Source organism: Rhipicephalus microplus, chromosome 6 (assembly GCF_043290135.1).
Source record: "Rhipicephalus microplus isolate Deutch F79 chromosome 6, USDA_Rmic, whole genome shotgun sequence".
In the NCBI taxonomy this organism is placed as follows: domain Eukaryota; kingdom Metazoa; phylum Arthropoda; class Arachnida; order Ixodida; family Ixodidae; genus Rhipicephalus; species Rhipicephalus microplus.
Window position 1 is genome coordinate 150,537,911 of NC_134705.1, and position 14,778 is coordinate 150,552,688.

Below are 14,778 nucleotides of genomic sequence, written 5' to 3' on the forward strand. Positions count from 1 at the left end.
GTGGTGGTCACTCACGACTTTGAAAGGCCTGCCGTACAGGTAGGGGCGGAACTTTGATGTAGCCCAGATGATGGCAAGGCATTCCTTTTCTGTCGTGGAATAATTGGCTTCTGCCTTCGAAAGTGACCGGCTAGCGTAACTGATGACCCTTTCAAGTCCGTCGGTCCTCTGCACGAGCACGGCGCCGAGCCCTGTGCTGCTTGCGTCCGTGTGAATTTCGGTGTCAGCTTCTTCGTCGAAGTGCGCCAGTATTGGCGGCGTTTGCAGGCGTCGCTTTAATTCTTGAAATGCCTCGACTTGCGGCGTTTCCCATTTGAAGTCGACGTCGGCCTTCGTGAGGTACGTCAGCGGCTCGGCGATCCGCGAAAAGTTCTTCACGAAGCGCCTGTAATAAGCGCAGAGGCCAAGAAATCGGCGTATTGCTTCCTTGTCGGTGGGTGCAGGAAAGTCGGCGATCGCAGCTGTTTTCTGTGGATCAGGGAGCACTCCCGACTTGCTGATAACGTGGCGAATGAACAATAGCTCCTCGTAGGCGAAGCGGCACTTTTCTGGCTTCAGGGTAAGTCCCGAGGCTTTGATTACCCGAAGAACAGCTTCAAGGCGCCGGAGGTGCTCGTCGAAGTTGGAACAAAATACGACTACGTCGTCCAAGTAGATGAGGCAAATCTGCCACTTCAAGCCTGCCAGTGCTGTGTCCATAACTCGTTGGAACGTCGCGGGCGCCGAGCAAAGACCAAAGGGCATGACCTTAAACTCGAACAGGCCGTCTGGTGTTATGAAGGCAGTCTTCTCTCGGTCTCTCTTGTCTACTTCGATTTGCCAGTAGCCGGTTTTGAGGTCCATCGACGAAAAATACTTGGCGTTGTAGAGTCTGTCTAGAGCATCGTCTACCCGTGGGAGGGGATACACGTCTTTCTTCGTGATCTTGTTCAGGCGACGATAATCCACGTAAAAACGTAGGGTTCCGTCCTTCTTCCTCACTAACACCACGGGTGATGCCCACGGGCTCATAGACGGCTGAATGATGTCGTCACGCAGCATTTCGTCGACTTGTTGCTTGATGGCCTCGCGTTCCCGTGCAGAAACTCGGTAGGGGCTCTGACGGAGCGGACGGGCATATTCGTCGGTTAAGATGCGATGTTTCGCGAGAGGGGTCTGACGAAGCCTCGATGACGACGAGAAGCAGTCCTTGTATTGGTGGAGTAAGGCTTTGAGCTCCTTTTGTTGCTGCCTGGAAAGGCCTTGACTTACGTCGAAGGCGGGCGCGGAAACTGCTGTCGACGTTGCGGCTGCCTGAGAATCGGTGAGGGCGAAGGCATTGCTCGTTTCCACAAATTTGCTTAGATGTGCTACTGTCGTGCCCCTATTCAAGTGCCTATATTCGTTGCTGAAGTTCGTCACCATTACCTTGGCTTCGCCGTTATGAAGCTTGGCTATGCCTCTTGCGACGCACATCTGACGGTCTAGGAGCAGGTGCTGGTCGCCTTCGATGACACCTTGTAAGTTGGTAGACGCTTTGGTGCCGACGGAAATGATGACGCTCGACAGTGGCGGGATGATTACCTGTGCTTCTGTTACATTCAAGGCATTGTGAACGACGTTGCAGTCTGACGCCGTTGCATTATCCGTGGACAGCGTGATTGACCTGGATCTTAGGTCGATGACTGCGCCTTGCTGGTCTAGGAAATCCATGCCTAAAATGACGTGTCGCGAGCATTGCTGCAGGACCACAAAACTCACAGAATACGTCTGGCTGTGAATCGTGACTCTTGCCGTGCAGGTTCCGGTCGGTGTTATAATGTGGCCCCCTGCTGTTCGGATATCCGGTCCTTCCCATGCAGTCTTTACCTTCTTGAGCTTAGCGGCGAAGAGACCACTGAGGACAGAGTAGTCGGAGCCGGTATCGACTAGGGCGGTGACGCTGTGGCCGTCGATGATCACGTCGAGGTCGGTGGTTCGTCGTCTGGCGTTCCGGTTAGGTCGGGGCGTTGGATCACGGCTGCGTCGGCTTGGTCCGGCGCTGTTATGTCGCGTCGGCGGAGAGGCTCTGTCGTGAAGACTCTGCTCAGGCAGCGTACTGCGACTACGTCGGGAAAGTTCGTGCGTCGTGGTCGTCGTCATCGGCAGCGGCGGCGGCGGTGGAGGAGGATCTTCGGCATTGCGTCGTGCAGCAACCGTACCTCCATCGGTTGCTGCCTTTAGTTTCCCGGGTAGGGGCTTGGGGATCAGCCCCGGTTAGGGCCGGTGTACTGGCGGTGATCCGGAGAGGCGTAGCGGCCAGGCGAAGGTGAATGGGATGGTCGTCGTCGTTGCCACTGCGATACGGCGATGTAGTCGGCGATGTCGCGAGGTCGCTCACCTGGGCGCGGACGCGACGCGTTCACGTCGAAGCCACGCAGTCCCATCTCACGGTACTGGCAGTAGCGGTAGGTGTGCCCGGCTTCGCCGCAGTGGTAGCATAGTGAGCGGTGGTTCGGGGTGCGCCAAACGTCAGTTTTCCTCGGCGAGTGCTGGATTACTGGCGAGCGGGAAGGCGTCGGGGGTGGCGGCGGTGTTTGGCGACGAAACTGCGGAGACGTTGGGTCCTGGCGTTGGCGAGGAGCGGTGACAGGTGCAGTAGCGGCGTAGGTCATCGCCTCCGGTTGGGGCTGTGGCCGTTCAGGAACGCTCAGTGAGCGCTGTAGTTCCTCGCGGACTACGTCTTCGAGAGAGGCGACTTGGGGCTGAGACGACGGCAACGTGCGGCGCAGTTCTTCACGAACAATAGCGCGTATACTGTTGGGTTCTTTTCACATTGTAGCGTTTATTTGTCTGATTATAATTTGCTGATTGTTTGCCTTTGTGTAAACATTTGTTTTTCTCTGCGACTAAATTGTATACAAGACTGAATTTCGGAGCGAAAGGCTCCGGGAGACTTTTGAGACTTTTTGCATTTGCTTTGTTTTTTATGTACAGGAAAATAAATAATTAAACCTGAAATCCACCTCACAAGCACCTGTGTGACACAGGTATAATAAGCTAGAAATATCTGCCGTACAAAAACGGTCTGAATTTCGCAAAGGCCTAGACAAAAGCTTCGCACTCGCGTTATGTGATAAAGTGATTTTGCATCGAAGGCGACAAAAGGCGGCTTGCGTATGCAATTGCCCGATCTAAACTCTTTTGTTGCCGTGAAAGCACGGCACCTATGCCATGGTCACTGGCATCACTACGAACCTCCGTTTTGGCAGAAGAGTCGAAATGTGGCAGGGTAATTGGTTAGGATGTCAACGAGCGATGAGACGGCTTTTGGTTGCTGTCGGCTCCAGCTAAATGCGACGTCCGTTTTGAGGCGCGAGGTCAGAAGGCAGGCTATTTCGGTGAAGTTTGTGACAAAATTAAGGAAATAGGAAGACATTCTATGGAAACTGCAGACGTCCTTGACCGAGAGGCGGGTGGGGGTGGGGGGGGGGGAGAGTCGCGAACTGCATGAACTTTTCCAGTGTCTGGTTGTATGCCAGCAGCGTTTACACCCAAGCAACCAGCATCTCCACCAAAGATGTTACAAGGAAGAAACTATGCACACAACAAATCTTTAACAAGAAGACGTACAAGGCTGCCACATTGCAAGCACGCTCCACCACAGCACTTCGTCGTCGTCTCCATCTGCCATTTTCGCCCATGAATATATCGTATTAGTAACATAATAATACTGGTAATAGTAATATCAATATATGAATTTTAATATTAATATTATAAATAATAATATGTTAGGTTTCTTGTTCCAAAACCACGATATGATTATGAGACACGTAGCTGAGAACTCCGGAAATTTCGACCATCTGGTGGTTTTGAACACTCACTGACATAGACAATGCAGAGGCTTATACTGTTTCGCCTTCATCGAAATGAAATCACCGCGGCACGGGAACTTCGGGTCAGCATCCGAGCACCTCACCTACTATTCCACGTTCAATCATTTGGATGACTAAGCGAAGGGGAGGCTTGAAAGAAAGCAGTTCTTTCTGACTTTATGATGACGTCCTCCTAACCTAAATGATTTCTGTATTGGCCATTCACAACCTGCAGAGCTTCGATAAATTGTAGCTTAACATCGTCGTTTGAAAAAGAGCATGGTACTCTCACGACTGCTACTATAAAACGTCTCTACCAATTTGGCGTGCTGCATTCTCTGGACGACATTATTGAGGTACAGGAATCAGCCCAGCTGAGTCGACTGTACTGCGATTTGGCAGGTATAGACCAACTTTAGCAACTTTGGGTATGAAGGCAGTACTGGCAGAGCAGAGAAGGCATAAACCCACCTCGGAGCAGAGTAAAAATAATCCTGTGGTGTCAATTTTTCGCAGTATGAGGGCAGAAAAATGATGAAAGGTGTACAGTCAAGTTGTGCGGCACAATGTTGGTGTTTATCAGACTTTGCCCTGGTGAAAATTGATAACACAGGACACATCATCTCGCTAGCCTCTGTGGATTCCCGGGACCACCGATTCTGAAGCGAGGTAGATTGCTTTAGTTTCAGCACTGTTGGATGACAGTAAAACGCCGATCTACCAGGATTGTTGATCAGCGGTATGAGATTTTGCCTCGGCCTCCATAGAGATATAAGTGCATCACGTCCTTGAGTACAGGTAAAAAACTATTCCTACTGCCATATGGTCCTGGGCACTCTTGTGTGACAATTTGGGTGGACCATCCAACCTCAACAACATCGCCTACTTTGAGCCGCTCTTACTTACTTATGGGGCAGCAGGAGAAGACTTGTCAGAATACGAGGTGTAGAAGTCCCGAGTTGCTTTAATTAATATAGGAAACACTTACATTAGTAAAGGAAAGTATCCTCCTCGCCCTTCTTCCCACACAAAAGATTCACGAGGGCACCGGTTGAGACCCTAATAACGCTGCAGACAAATTCCTATCCCAATTTCACTTTCAACCAATGCCATCACTATGTGACTTTAACTCGTAGTGACCTCGCTGCGAGGGAACGTACATTCTATATCACGTCATCACAATTACAATCAGGACATCAGAATTAAAAATAAAGCTTAGCCTACGAGAATTTGCACTATCAGCATAAACTTGCGGCCGTGAGCTCAGCCTGCTATATGGCGGGTATGCTATTTCTAAGTGTCTCTATGTGACCGTGCGCCGCTGTGTCAGTCAGTCAGTCAGTCAGTCAGTCAGTCAGTCAGTCAGTCAGTCAGTCAGTCAGTCAGTCAGTCAGTCAGTCAGTCAGTCAGTCAGTCAGTCAGTCAGTCAGTCAGTCAGTCAGTCAGAAAAGAACTTTATTTGGTCCTGAGAAGACGAGAATGCCCCCGTCAGGGTGGAACTTCTCAGTATTCTTTAAATAGGCGTATTCGAATTGTAGAGCCCCCACATGGACACTTTCGACAGCTTGTCGCTGTCACCGTGATGTTTCGTATAAAGATTACATCATTTACATGACCCGCGCATCATACGCTGTGCACTCGAGTAAAACCAGGGAGCTGGAGTGAGGAGTGGCGCTGAAGCTGAAATCAAACTAGCCAGCAGAACTACATCACTCGGAATGCTCACGTTATTATAACAACCAGCTATTGCATCCTGCTTTAGAATGCTGCTCAAGGAAAGAGGAAACGCCTGGCTTCCTTGTAAGGTCACAAAACCATGGATCATAGGAGAGGGGGGGGTTTACTCGAGCAGCAATTGGGAACAATGAGTATAAGGGCGTGAGCTCGATCACTGGTTAGCGCGTCTACTGGGAAGACATCAGCGGACGGTTCAGATGCCCTTCTTTTTAGTTGCACTCTGCACAGAGAAGACTGTGAATTTCGCTTTTCTCTCTGGTTTAGCATATTCTCTTTCAACAGCGTTTTTTTATTCTTGTGGAACGCTAGACTTCATCTAGGTAAGCTGTGAGCTTTGCTTTCTAATTATTACAATTTGTTGCTACCATGTTCGTTGGTTTCTCCTTCGGGTAAAACTTGTTTTTCACTTGCACAATTCTTAGATGACCCTTCGTGCACAACACGCTGTCCCAAAGGCAGATAGTCATGCCTACATTTATCCAAAGGAGGATGCAAGTGCGATTGTGGTAAGAAGGGGGAAATGTAGTGGGCTTTGCGCTTGCACCATGTGCCAATCATTTTCGCTGTGCTTACAGTGGTATTGCGCATGTGTCCAATATAGCATTTATTCAGAAACTATTACATCTTTTTCTAATATTGCTTACCTAGGTCGAAGCCTGCAAATCAGCACCACAGTTCATGTGGGCAACAATATTTGTTTAGGGAATGTTCTATGACGGGTAATAGCATAGCGTTTTCTAATTCAATGATCAGAATTTTACAGGTAAATGTGAATCTGGGTAGCAATAGTGTGACGCGACGTTTTCCTGCAAACAGCCTATTTGAGGACCCAGCTATCCTAATAATGCAACAGCGGTAGAGAGCTCATGTCGCAAAACCCCGCCATCGGCGTTGGCCCCGTTGGTTGAGAGCAAAAAATCATCTGTGCGTCTGCGAGCGAAAAACAAGTTACGGAGATCGCCGCAAGAGGCCGCTACTTGGCGACGCGTGCGCACACGATCACACTGCGAAAGCTACGTATTGAAAGAAAAAAAAAGTGCTCAAGGGCACGAGGCACGATAGTTAATTTTTGCCCCTGCCACTCCTCCCTATTATAATTTTTTGGCCCCTGCCCCTCCTCCCACTTCTCCCTAGAAGAAGTCAGAAAAGCTTTGGAGAGCATGCAAAGAGGCAGAACTGCTGGTGAGGATCAGATAACATCAGATCTGCTGAAAGATGGAGGACAGATTGTGTTAGAAAAACTAGCCACCCTGTTTACGAGGTGTCTCCTGACGGGAAGAGTACCAGAGTATTGGAAGAACGCTAACATCATCCTAATACATAAGAAAGGAGATAACAAGAACTTGAAGAATTACAGGTCGATCAGCTTTCTCTCTGTAGTATACAAGCTATTTACAAAGGTAATTGCTAACAGAGTGAAGAAAACATTACAGTTCAATCAACCGAACGAACAAGCAGAATTTCTAACAGGCTAGTCAACAATTGACGACATTCATACTATCCATCAGGTAATAGAGAAATGCTCAGAATATAACCAATCACAATACATAGCTTTTATAGATTACGAGAAGGCTTTTGATTCAGTAGAAATATCAGCCGTCAAGCAGATACTGCGGAATCAGGGCGTAGATGAAGTGTAAATAAACATTCTGGAAGAAATCTACAGGGGTTCAACTGCTACCATAGTGCTTCATAAAAAAAGCAACAGAATACCAATCAAGAAGGGTGTAAGGCAGGGGGACACAATCTCTCCAATGCTATTTACCGCGTGCTTACAGGAGGTTTTCAGAAGCCTAGAATGGGAACAGTTAGGGATAAGAGTTAATGGAGAGTATCTTAGTAACCTGCGCTTCGCCGATGACATTGCATTGCTGAGTGACTCGGGGGACGAATTGCAACACATGATTACGGAGTTAGACAAGGAGAGCAGAAAGGTTGGTCTTAAAATTATACTCCAGAAAACGAAAGTAATGTACAACAACCTCTGAAAAAAGCAGTACTTCGAGATAGGTAATAGTGCACTTCAAGTAGTAAAAGACTACGTCTACTTAGGGCCGGTAATAACCGCAGAGCCAAACCACGAGATTGAAGTAACTAGAAGAATAAGAATGGGGTGGAGCACTTTCGGCAAGCACTCTCAAATTATGATAGGGAGATTGCCACTATCCCTCGAGAGGAAAGTATATAACAGCTGTATCTTGCAAGTACTTAGCTAGGGAGCAGAAACCTGGAGACTTACAAAGAGGGTTCAGCTTAAACTGAGGACGACGCAGCGAGCAATGGAAAGAAAAATGGTAGGTGTAACCTTTAGAGACAAGAAGAGAGCAGAGTGGATTAGGGGACAAACGAGAGTTAAAGACATCATAGTTGAAATAAAGAAGAGGAAATGAACATGGGCTGGGCATATAGCGCGTAGACAGGATAACAGCTGGTCATTAGGGGAACTAACTGGTTTCCCAGAGAAGGGAAGCGGGTTAGGGGGAGACAGAAGGTTAAGTGGGCAGACGAGATTAAGAAGTTTGCGGGTATAAATTGGCAGCAGCAAGCACAGGACCGGGTTAACTGGCGGAACATGGGAGAGGCCTTTGTCCTGCAGTGGACGTAGTCATGCTGATGATGATAATGATGATGACTCCCTGCTTAGCTTTCAGCTCTTTCGGCGGAACGAGAGATCGTGCAATTGCAACATGCGATAAACCTTTGTAACTACACTTGCAATTAATGGATTATTAAAATTTTTTGGCATTGAGTTTGTGAGACAATAAGCTCTTCTAGTGAAGTCATTCCATGGCTACTTGAAAAAGTGTTTCAGGGCCCCTTTAATGCGTTTTGTCCGACAGGTGTCACGACGAGAACGAGCCCTTTTGGTGATTTGTGGTCGCAATTGGGACGCCTCAAACTACACCTAAAAAGGCAGGGATAGTGCAACCAGCCCCGCAAAAAAAACACAGAAACTTTAAAACAGCTCAAATAACGGACAACTATGTCCATCTAGCAGAGAACATATCATGACTTCCAGAGGCGTTGATCGAACAAACAGCAAACGCTAGATAATGTGCTGCTATTTGTGAGGCATTGTGAGACTCTTCATGGTCTCCGAGATGGCGATCGCGTGGCGTGTATCTTGGAGGCCTTGAGACTCTTGTTTTAGATCAAAAACCTGTATGTACCATTCACGTGCGCGTGCTGGTATGGTCTACTGTGTGCGTGTGTGTGCGTGCGTGCGTGTGTGTATGTAACAAAACACATTATTAGATATGCACTTAGCGGTTAAAGGGTGCACTAGCGGCCGCATTTCGCTTTCGCGTTAAACTCTTAAAGGCAAAGCTTAATGGTCCGCCAATATTTGTAACTTGCACACAGCCTTTCAATCGATAATGTGTGCGGCATGCCAGACGATGAGTGAGCATCTTGTTTCTCTTTGAGTTATTTTCAGTTGACTTCTTGCTTTCAACATTCCGAGCATTAAAAAAGCACTAATAAAAGTACCTAATATACGAAACGATTGATGACTACAGAAAAATCGAGGACATATATTATCAGACCATAACTTTATTTAGGAAAACACTTCATTGCATTTAAAAAATTAAAAAAAAATACTTTCAATCAGCTCAGTGAACTATGAGTTCGTTCCCTTGTAAGCAAATGGGATTGCTGAGATCAGATTTCAACCTCACGTTTTTTTTTTTTCTATGCGGTCTGTCATATCCCCCATGGGCCATGTGCGAAACATAAATTTAACCCATTGAATTGACGAAGGCACATGCCCCCTCTGGAGTAATTTGACAAAGCTTTAATCAAGAAACACTGTTGCCACAGAATACTTTTCCTGTGGATAACCCCCTAAAATGGCTAAATAAGAGCCGGAAAGAACCCTTGAGTCAATTTTCGGGTGAGAGGAGCTGTCTCCGGCAGGAGGGAATCGTTTAGCTTTTTCTACGCCGCTAGTAAAGTGCATGACTTTCTTAATGCTAAAACGTTGGCCCTAGCGAAATTCCTTTTTCAGCAACTTCTCCGGAAAAATACGATGTTTTGACACTTCCAGCATTAGTTAATGAAAATTATAAAAAAATAAGCGGCTTGCCTTTGACCACGCCAAGCTGCTGCACAGAAGAGGTGGTCGACTCTCGGCTCATCCTGGTTTGAAAAAGCACACGTGCACTCACATTATGAAGCAAGCAGCCTTCACATTGTCACATTGTAATATGGAAGCTTTTCTTTTTGTTTTTCATAGTTTCTCTTTCTTTCTCCGATCCATACACTTTCTCTGCTGATGTCTGATGTTTGTTTTTGCTTTTTCAGTGTTTTTGTCGATTTCTCACTTGTTCCCACTTTCGTGCTCCTTTCTATCTCTATGTATCATCTCTCTTATTTCCGTAATTAACTATCCCTTTCTTTGTCTCTTTTTTTATTTTTTTTGCTCGCTTCTCCATTCAAGTTACCACATTCTACGCCTGGTGGAGCCAATATTCCGACATGACTACCTGTATTTCTTCAAGATAATAAATGCTTTGCCGAACACCACCTTTATAGGCTTTTCAAACCTGAGGAGTCATCGCACACTTCTGTAGATTTCTATAGTACGACTCCACATTTCAAAGAACATTTATCTTGTTCGAAGCAGTCTATAAGTCAGAAGGTAACTGCTTTATTGATTGCCTTCTAGCGATATCTAATAATGCGAGGAAACCCCCTTTTCGATGCTAGAATTGCTTCTTATGAAGACCAACTTACTCGTCCTTCAGAAATTTTTTATATGGGCATAACTTTGAACTTTGTCCATACGCAGTGTTGCGTCTTACAATGCTTTTGAATACTAGAAACTGTATTATTCTATACAATGCTGACAATAATAAAAGTGTGATAGAGGATCATGCTAAAAAACCTCTTTCAAATTTTTCCATCTGTTTTTGGTCAGATTTTATAAAAATTTAGGTACTTTTCATTATTTTGAGGAAATATTCCGCATGAGATTTGGATACAAGTATATGTAAATATAGGAAAAACCCAGTAATTGTTGTTTACGTTACAGGAGTTGAGAAAATCATACCACGTTACGCGGAAACTATCAATAGGGTATATGTACATGCAGCAGTGAGTCTCAGCATGGGTTGTAAATCAATCAAACGTTGTAGGTCGTCAATGTTAGGGCTTCATAATTGGAAATAGTAACGCACTTTATGGCCACTTCATTTTTGATTTCAAATATAATCGTAACGCTAATTAATTTTGGCCTCTTCTAGCATAAAATCACTTCTTGAATAATTAATAGATTTTTGGTATGGTATGTAGGGTTTAACGTCCCAAAACCACTATATGATTATGAGAGACGCAGTAGTGAAGGGCTCCGGAAATTTAGACCACCTGGGGTTCTTTAACGTGCACCCAAATCTGAGCACACGGGCCTACAACATTTTCGCCTCCATCGAAAATGCAGCCGCCACCGCCGGGATTCAGACCCGCCCCCTACGGGTCAGCAGCCGAGTACCTTAGCCACTAGACCACCGCGGCGGGGCAATGAATAGATTTTTCACTTTTTCACAATAATGGTATTCACTTTGAGCTCATTGTATTTCGATAGACCAAACTTCGCTCTTCATTAGAATAATCATATATATGGCTATCATATATATATGGCAATATATAATGTTTTTTAAATATTAGTTGCCACATAACTTGCAGACGCAGATGCTTAAGAGCATTTCTAAGACAATTTCTATTGAAATTGTGGAACTATTTCAATGAATGATGAGAGCATAGAGATTAGCTGTGGGTCCAGACGTTAGCACATTGTAGTATGGCTTACGTATGTATTACTGTGAATGTTAAACATGAAAAAAGCCGTTCCGCATGAACATAGGTGTTTAAAAAGCGTGGTATTGGTATTTCTGATATTAGCTTGGTATAAGTAATACATCTTCCACTTACATTTATCAGTTGTAATGAATATTTGTATGAGACAAATAACAGGCATATCTCTAATTGAAGCCAATATACGCTATTGCCGCTCTGACAGACAGCAAATAGTTCTTTTTGGTAGAAATTATTTGATTTCGTGATTATTTCAAAGTATTTACCAATATATGCAATGTTGGAAATTTCTTGTGGTGACTTATAGATTACGTCAACAGGTTCTGATATTATTGATGAAATCAGTTAAAAAAAGCTATTTTGATGATCTCTCTTATGTACTATCCACTATTTTGCAGCCGATGCGAACAGCCCATGTAATCCATGGAAACTTACAAGATGCCGGTCTGGTGGTCCGTATCCCAAATGCTACCCTACTGGCAAAGATTGCAATTGCTACTGTTGTGAGTCCTTTGCTATATCTTGGGAAAGGAACGAAACCTTGACACAGCCAGGTCGAGGATAAAAAAATGGCAGATCCCACGCACAGTGTGAATCGATCTTATGCGAAGCGCGAATGAGGAAGGTTGATATGGCACTTTAAAATCAGCACAACGTTACAAGGCGAACGTAAATTATGTAATACATGACTTCTATGTGATGATTATCATGTTTGGACGTATCATTTACTCTCGTCGTCTGTTCACGTCCCATGATACTAAATTTGGTATATTAAGTGTGAATACACTTTATAAGCGACCTCAAACCATCCACCGCCGTCGGCGGCGTCCGCAGTCTTCTCTCTATCTTTAAAAGAAAGAGGACTTGGCGGGCCGCAGCGCGACGCTCTACCGAATAAGCCACGGACGCGACGCTGATAGTCCCCCTCCCCCTTCGCTCGCTCCTCCGCTCTCCTCGCGAGAGAGGCGAGCGCGCACACCTCTCTCTCGCGCGCTCGCCTTCTCTCTCAGTCTCCCGTCGAGAGCGGGTCGTGAAGGGCAGTAAAGTTAAAATCCGTTGGCATTCGCCAGTGAGTTAACGTAAACTCCCCCGTGTGATCACATTGCGATTCCCAGGAACCATTACACCAAAAAGGAACCATAGTGTGATTAATAAATATAACAGTGTGATTTATTAAATACCCCTCATAGTATCACCCCGTGTATTCGCACTTAACCATGTTCACCCTCGGGGAAATGGTTGGGAGTTTTTGAAGTGAGCGAAATGGCTGCGAGTGCAGCATGAGTTTGGCATGTAGTCATGTTTTACTGGAAACGAGTATCATGATTATCATGTTTTGACGTCTGATTTACGTTCGTCGTCTATAACGTCACGTGATTATATGTGAAGCTAGCGAAACGGCTGCTAGCGCGCAATTAGCGTAGCATGTAGTCATGTCTCACCTCACACGCATGTCATAATTATGTTGTTTGGACGTGTCATTAACCTACGTAATTTAATCACGTCACGTAATCTGAAATTTGGTATATGTGGAGCTAGCGAAGCGATTCCGAGCGCTCTAAGAGTGTAGAATCAAGTCATTTTTTACACGAGACGAATATCATGATTATCATGTTCGGACATGTCATTTACCTTTGCCATTCATTCACGTGACGTAATACTAAATTTGATAAGTGTGAAGATAGCAAGACGACCGTGAAATATACTGTAGGCGTAGCATGTAGTCATGCTTTACATGACACTTATGTCATATTTATCATGTTTGCACGTGTCATTTACCTTCATCGTCCATTCGCGTCATGTAATGCCGAATTTGGTATATGTGAAGCTAGTGAAATGGCCATGACTGCATCAGGAGCGTGGAATGTAGTCATCTTTTTACATGACGTGCATATAGTGACAACGGTACTCAGCTGCTGACCCGCAGGTCACGAAATCCAATTCCGGTGGTGGCGGCTGCATTTTCGATGGAAGCTGTAATGCTGTAAGCCTGTGTGCTCAATTGTGTGTGCACGTTAAAGAACACCAAGTGGTCGACATTTCCCGAGCCCTCCACTACAGTGTCTATCATAATCAAAGGGTGGTTTTGTGTCGTAAATCATTACATACCACTTACATGACACGCATATCATAATTATTATGTTTGCGCCAGTCGTATACATTCGCAATTTAGTGGCATCACGATATAAAATTTGGTATATGCGAAGCTATCGAAACGACCAAAAGCGCACCATGAGCAAGGCGTGTAGTCATTACTTACATCCCTGAATGTCACGATTTCCACGTTAGGGTCTGTCACGTATGTTCGCCATGCAGTCATGTCATACCATACGAGCTTTGCATTACGTCATGTGAACGGAACCACAGCAAGAGCGGCAACTTGATGAAGTGTGAATCATGATCCATGACATACATGTCGTAATTTTGATGTTATAACTTGTCACTTATGCTCGCCATACACTCATGTTACGTCGCACCAATTTTCGCATCGATACCATTAACGAAACAGTCAGGAGAGTTAAAAGTCCTAGGTGGCTAGATAGTTAGAACATTGTTCTATATGAAAAGAATTTATTCAGCAAGTACACAGTGGAAGGGAGCTTAAGCGTTCTGCGTGTTCATTCGTTGCTACAACACTGCTACGCCAGTGCTCGAAACTGCGTCGAAAAAAGAAAGCTAACCCTTGTACAGTGGTCACGCAAAACGAGGTCTCGCGGAGGTATGCATGACATCTTAGGTCTTGTAGTAAGTGTGTAGTAGTGCACGAGGCTGCACTAACGTAAATGCGCAATGAATGAGTGGTGTGAACGTTCAACCGTTATGAGGCGCTCGGGCATAATTCATGATCATTGTGAGACATAGCGACAACAATGTATGCAGTTTCCTGGTTTTGGGAATGTGCTTACAACCGTGGAGTAAGTATTTCGCGTTTAGAAAAATCAATTATGGCGAAATTGGGAAGTCTATCGAGAACCGAAGCTTATTACTCACTTGGCACGGAGATGCGAACGGGGCCCGATTGCGCTATAACATTTCTTGCTTTAAGGGGAAGCTTGAGCGTCCTACAAATTTTCTTCTTGGTTTAACAGGGCCTATTCAAGTAGATTAGGAAAGCCTTATGTAAGTTGGGCATTATTTAGGTAATGTGGACGCAACTACGTCGGCTATAATGAAATCACTGAGCTTTCGACAATGCCTTGCACACAGCACACTTCTTGATGCGGTCCCCGCCGCGGTGTTTTAGTGGCTGAAGTACTCAGCTGCTGATCCTTACCCTCAGGTCTCTGGATTGAATCCCAATAGCGGCGGCTGCATTTTTAGTCGAGGTGAAAATGCTATAGGCCCGTGTGCTTATATTTGTGCACGTTAAAGAACCCCAAGTGGTTTGAATTTCCGG

The 14,778-nt window shown here is 45.4% G+C and overlaps 1 protein-coding gene across 1 annotated transcript in view; it reads right to left on the minus strand.

Annotated features, from left to right (window-relative positions):
- The window catches only part of LOC142766053 (maltase A2-like), an 84,571-nt gene extending 74,865 nt beyond the window's left edge, over window positions 1-9,706 (minus strand). Inside the window, exon 1 of the mRNA XM_075867871.1 lies at window positions 9,655-9,706. Within this exon, the coding sequence (XP_075723986.1) occupies window positions 9,655-9,706 (52 nt within the window). The remainder of the gene's footprint in view (window positions 1-9,654) is intronic.
- Between the last annotated feature and the right edge of the window lie 5,072 nt (window positions 9,707-14,778).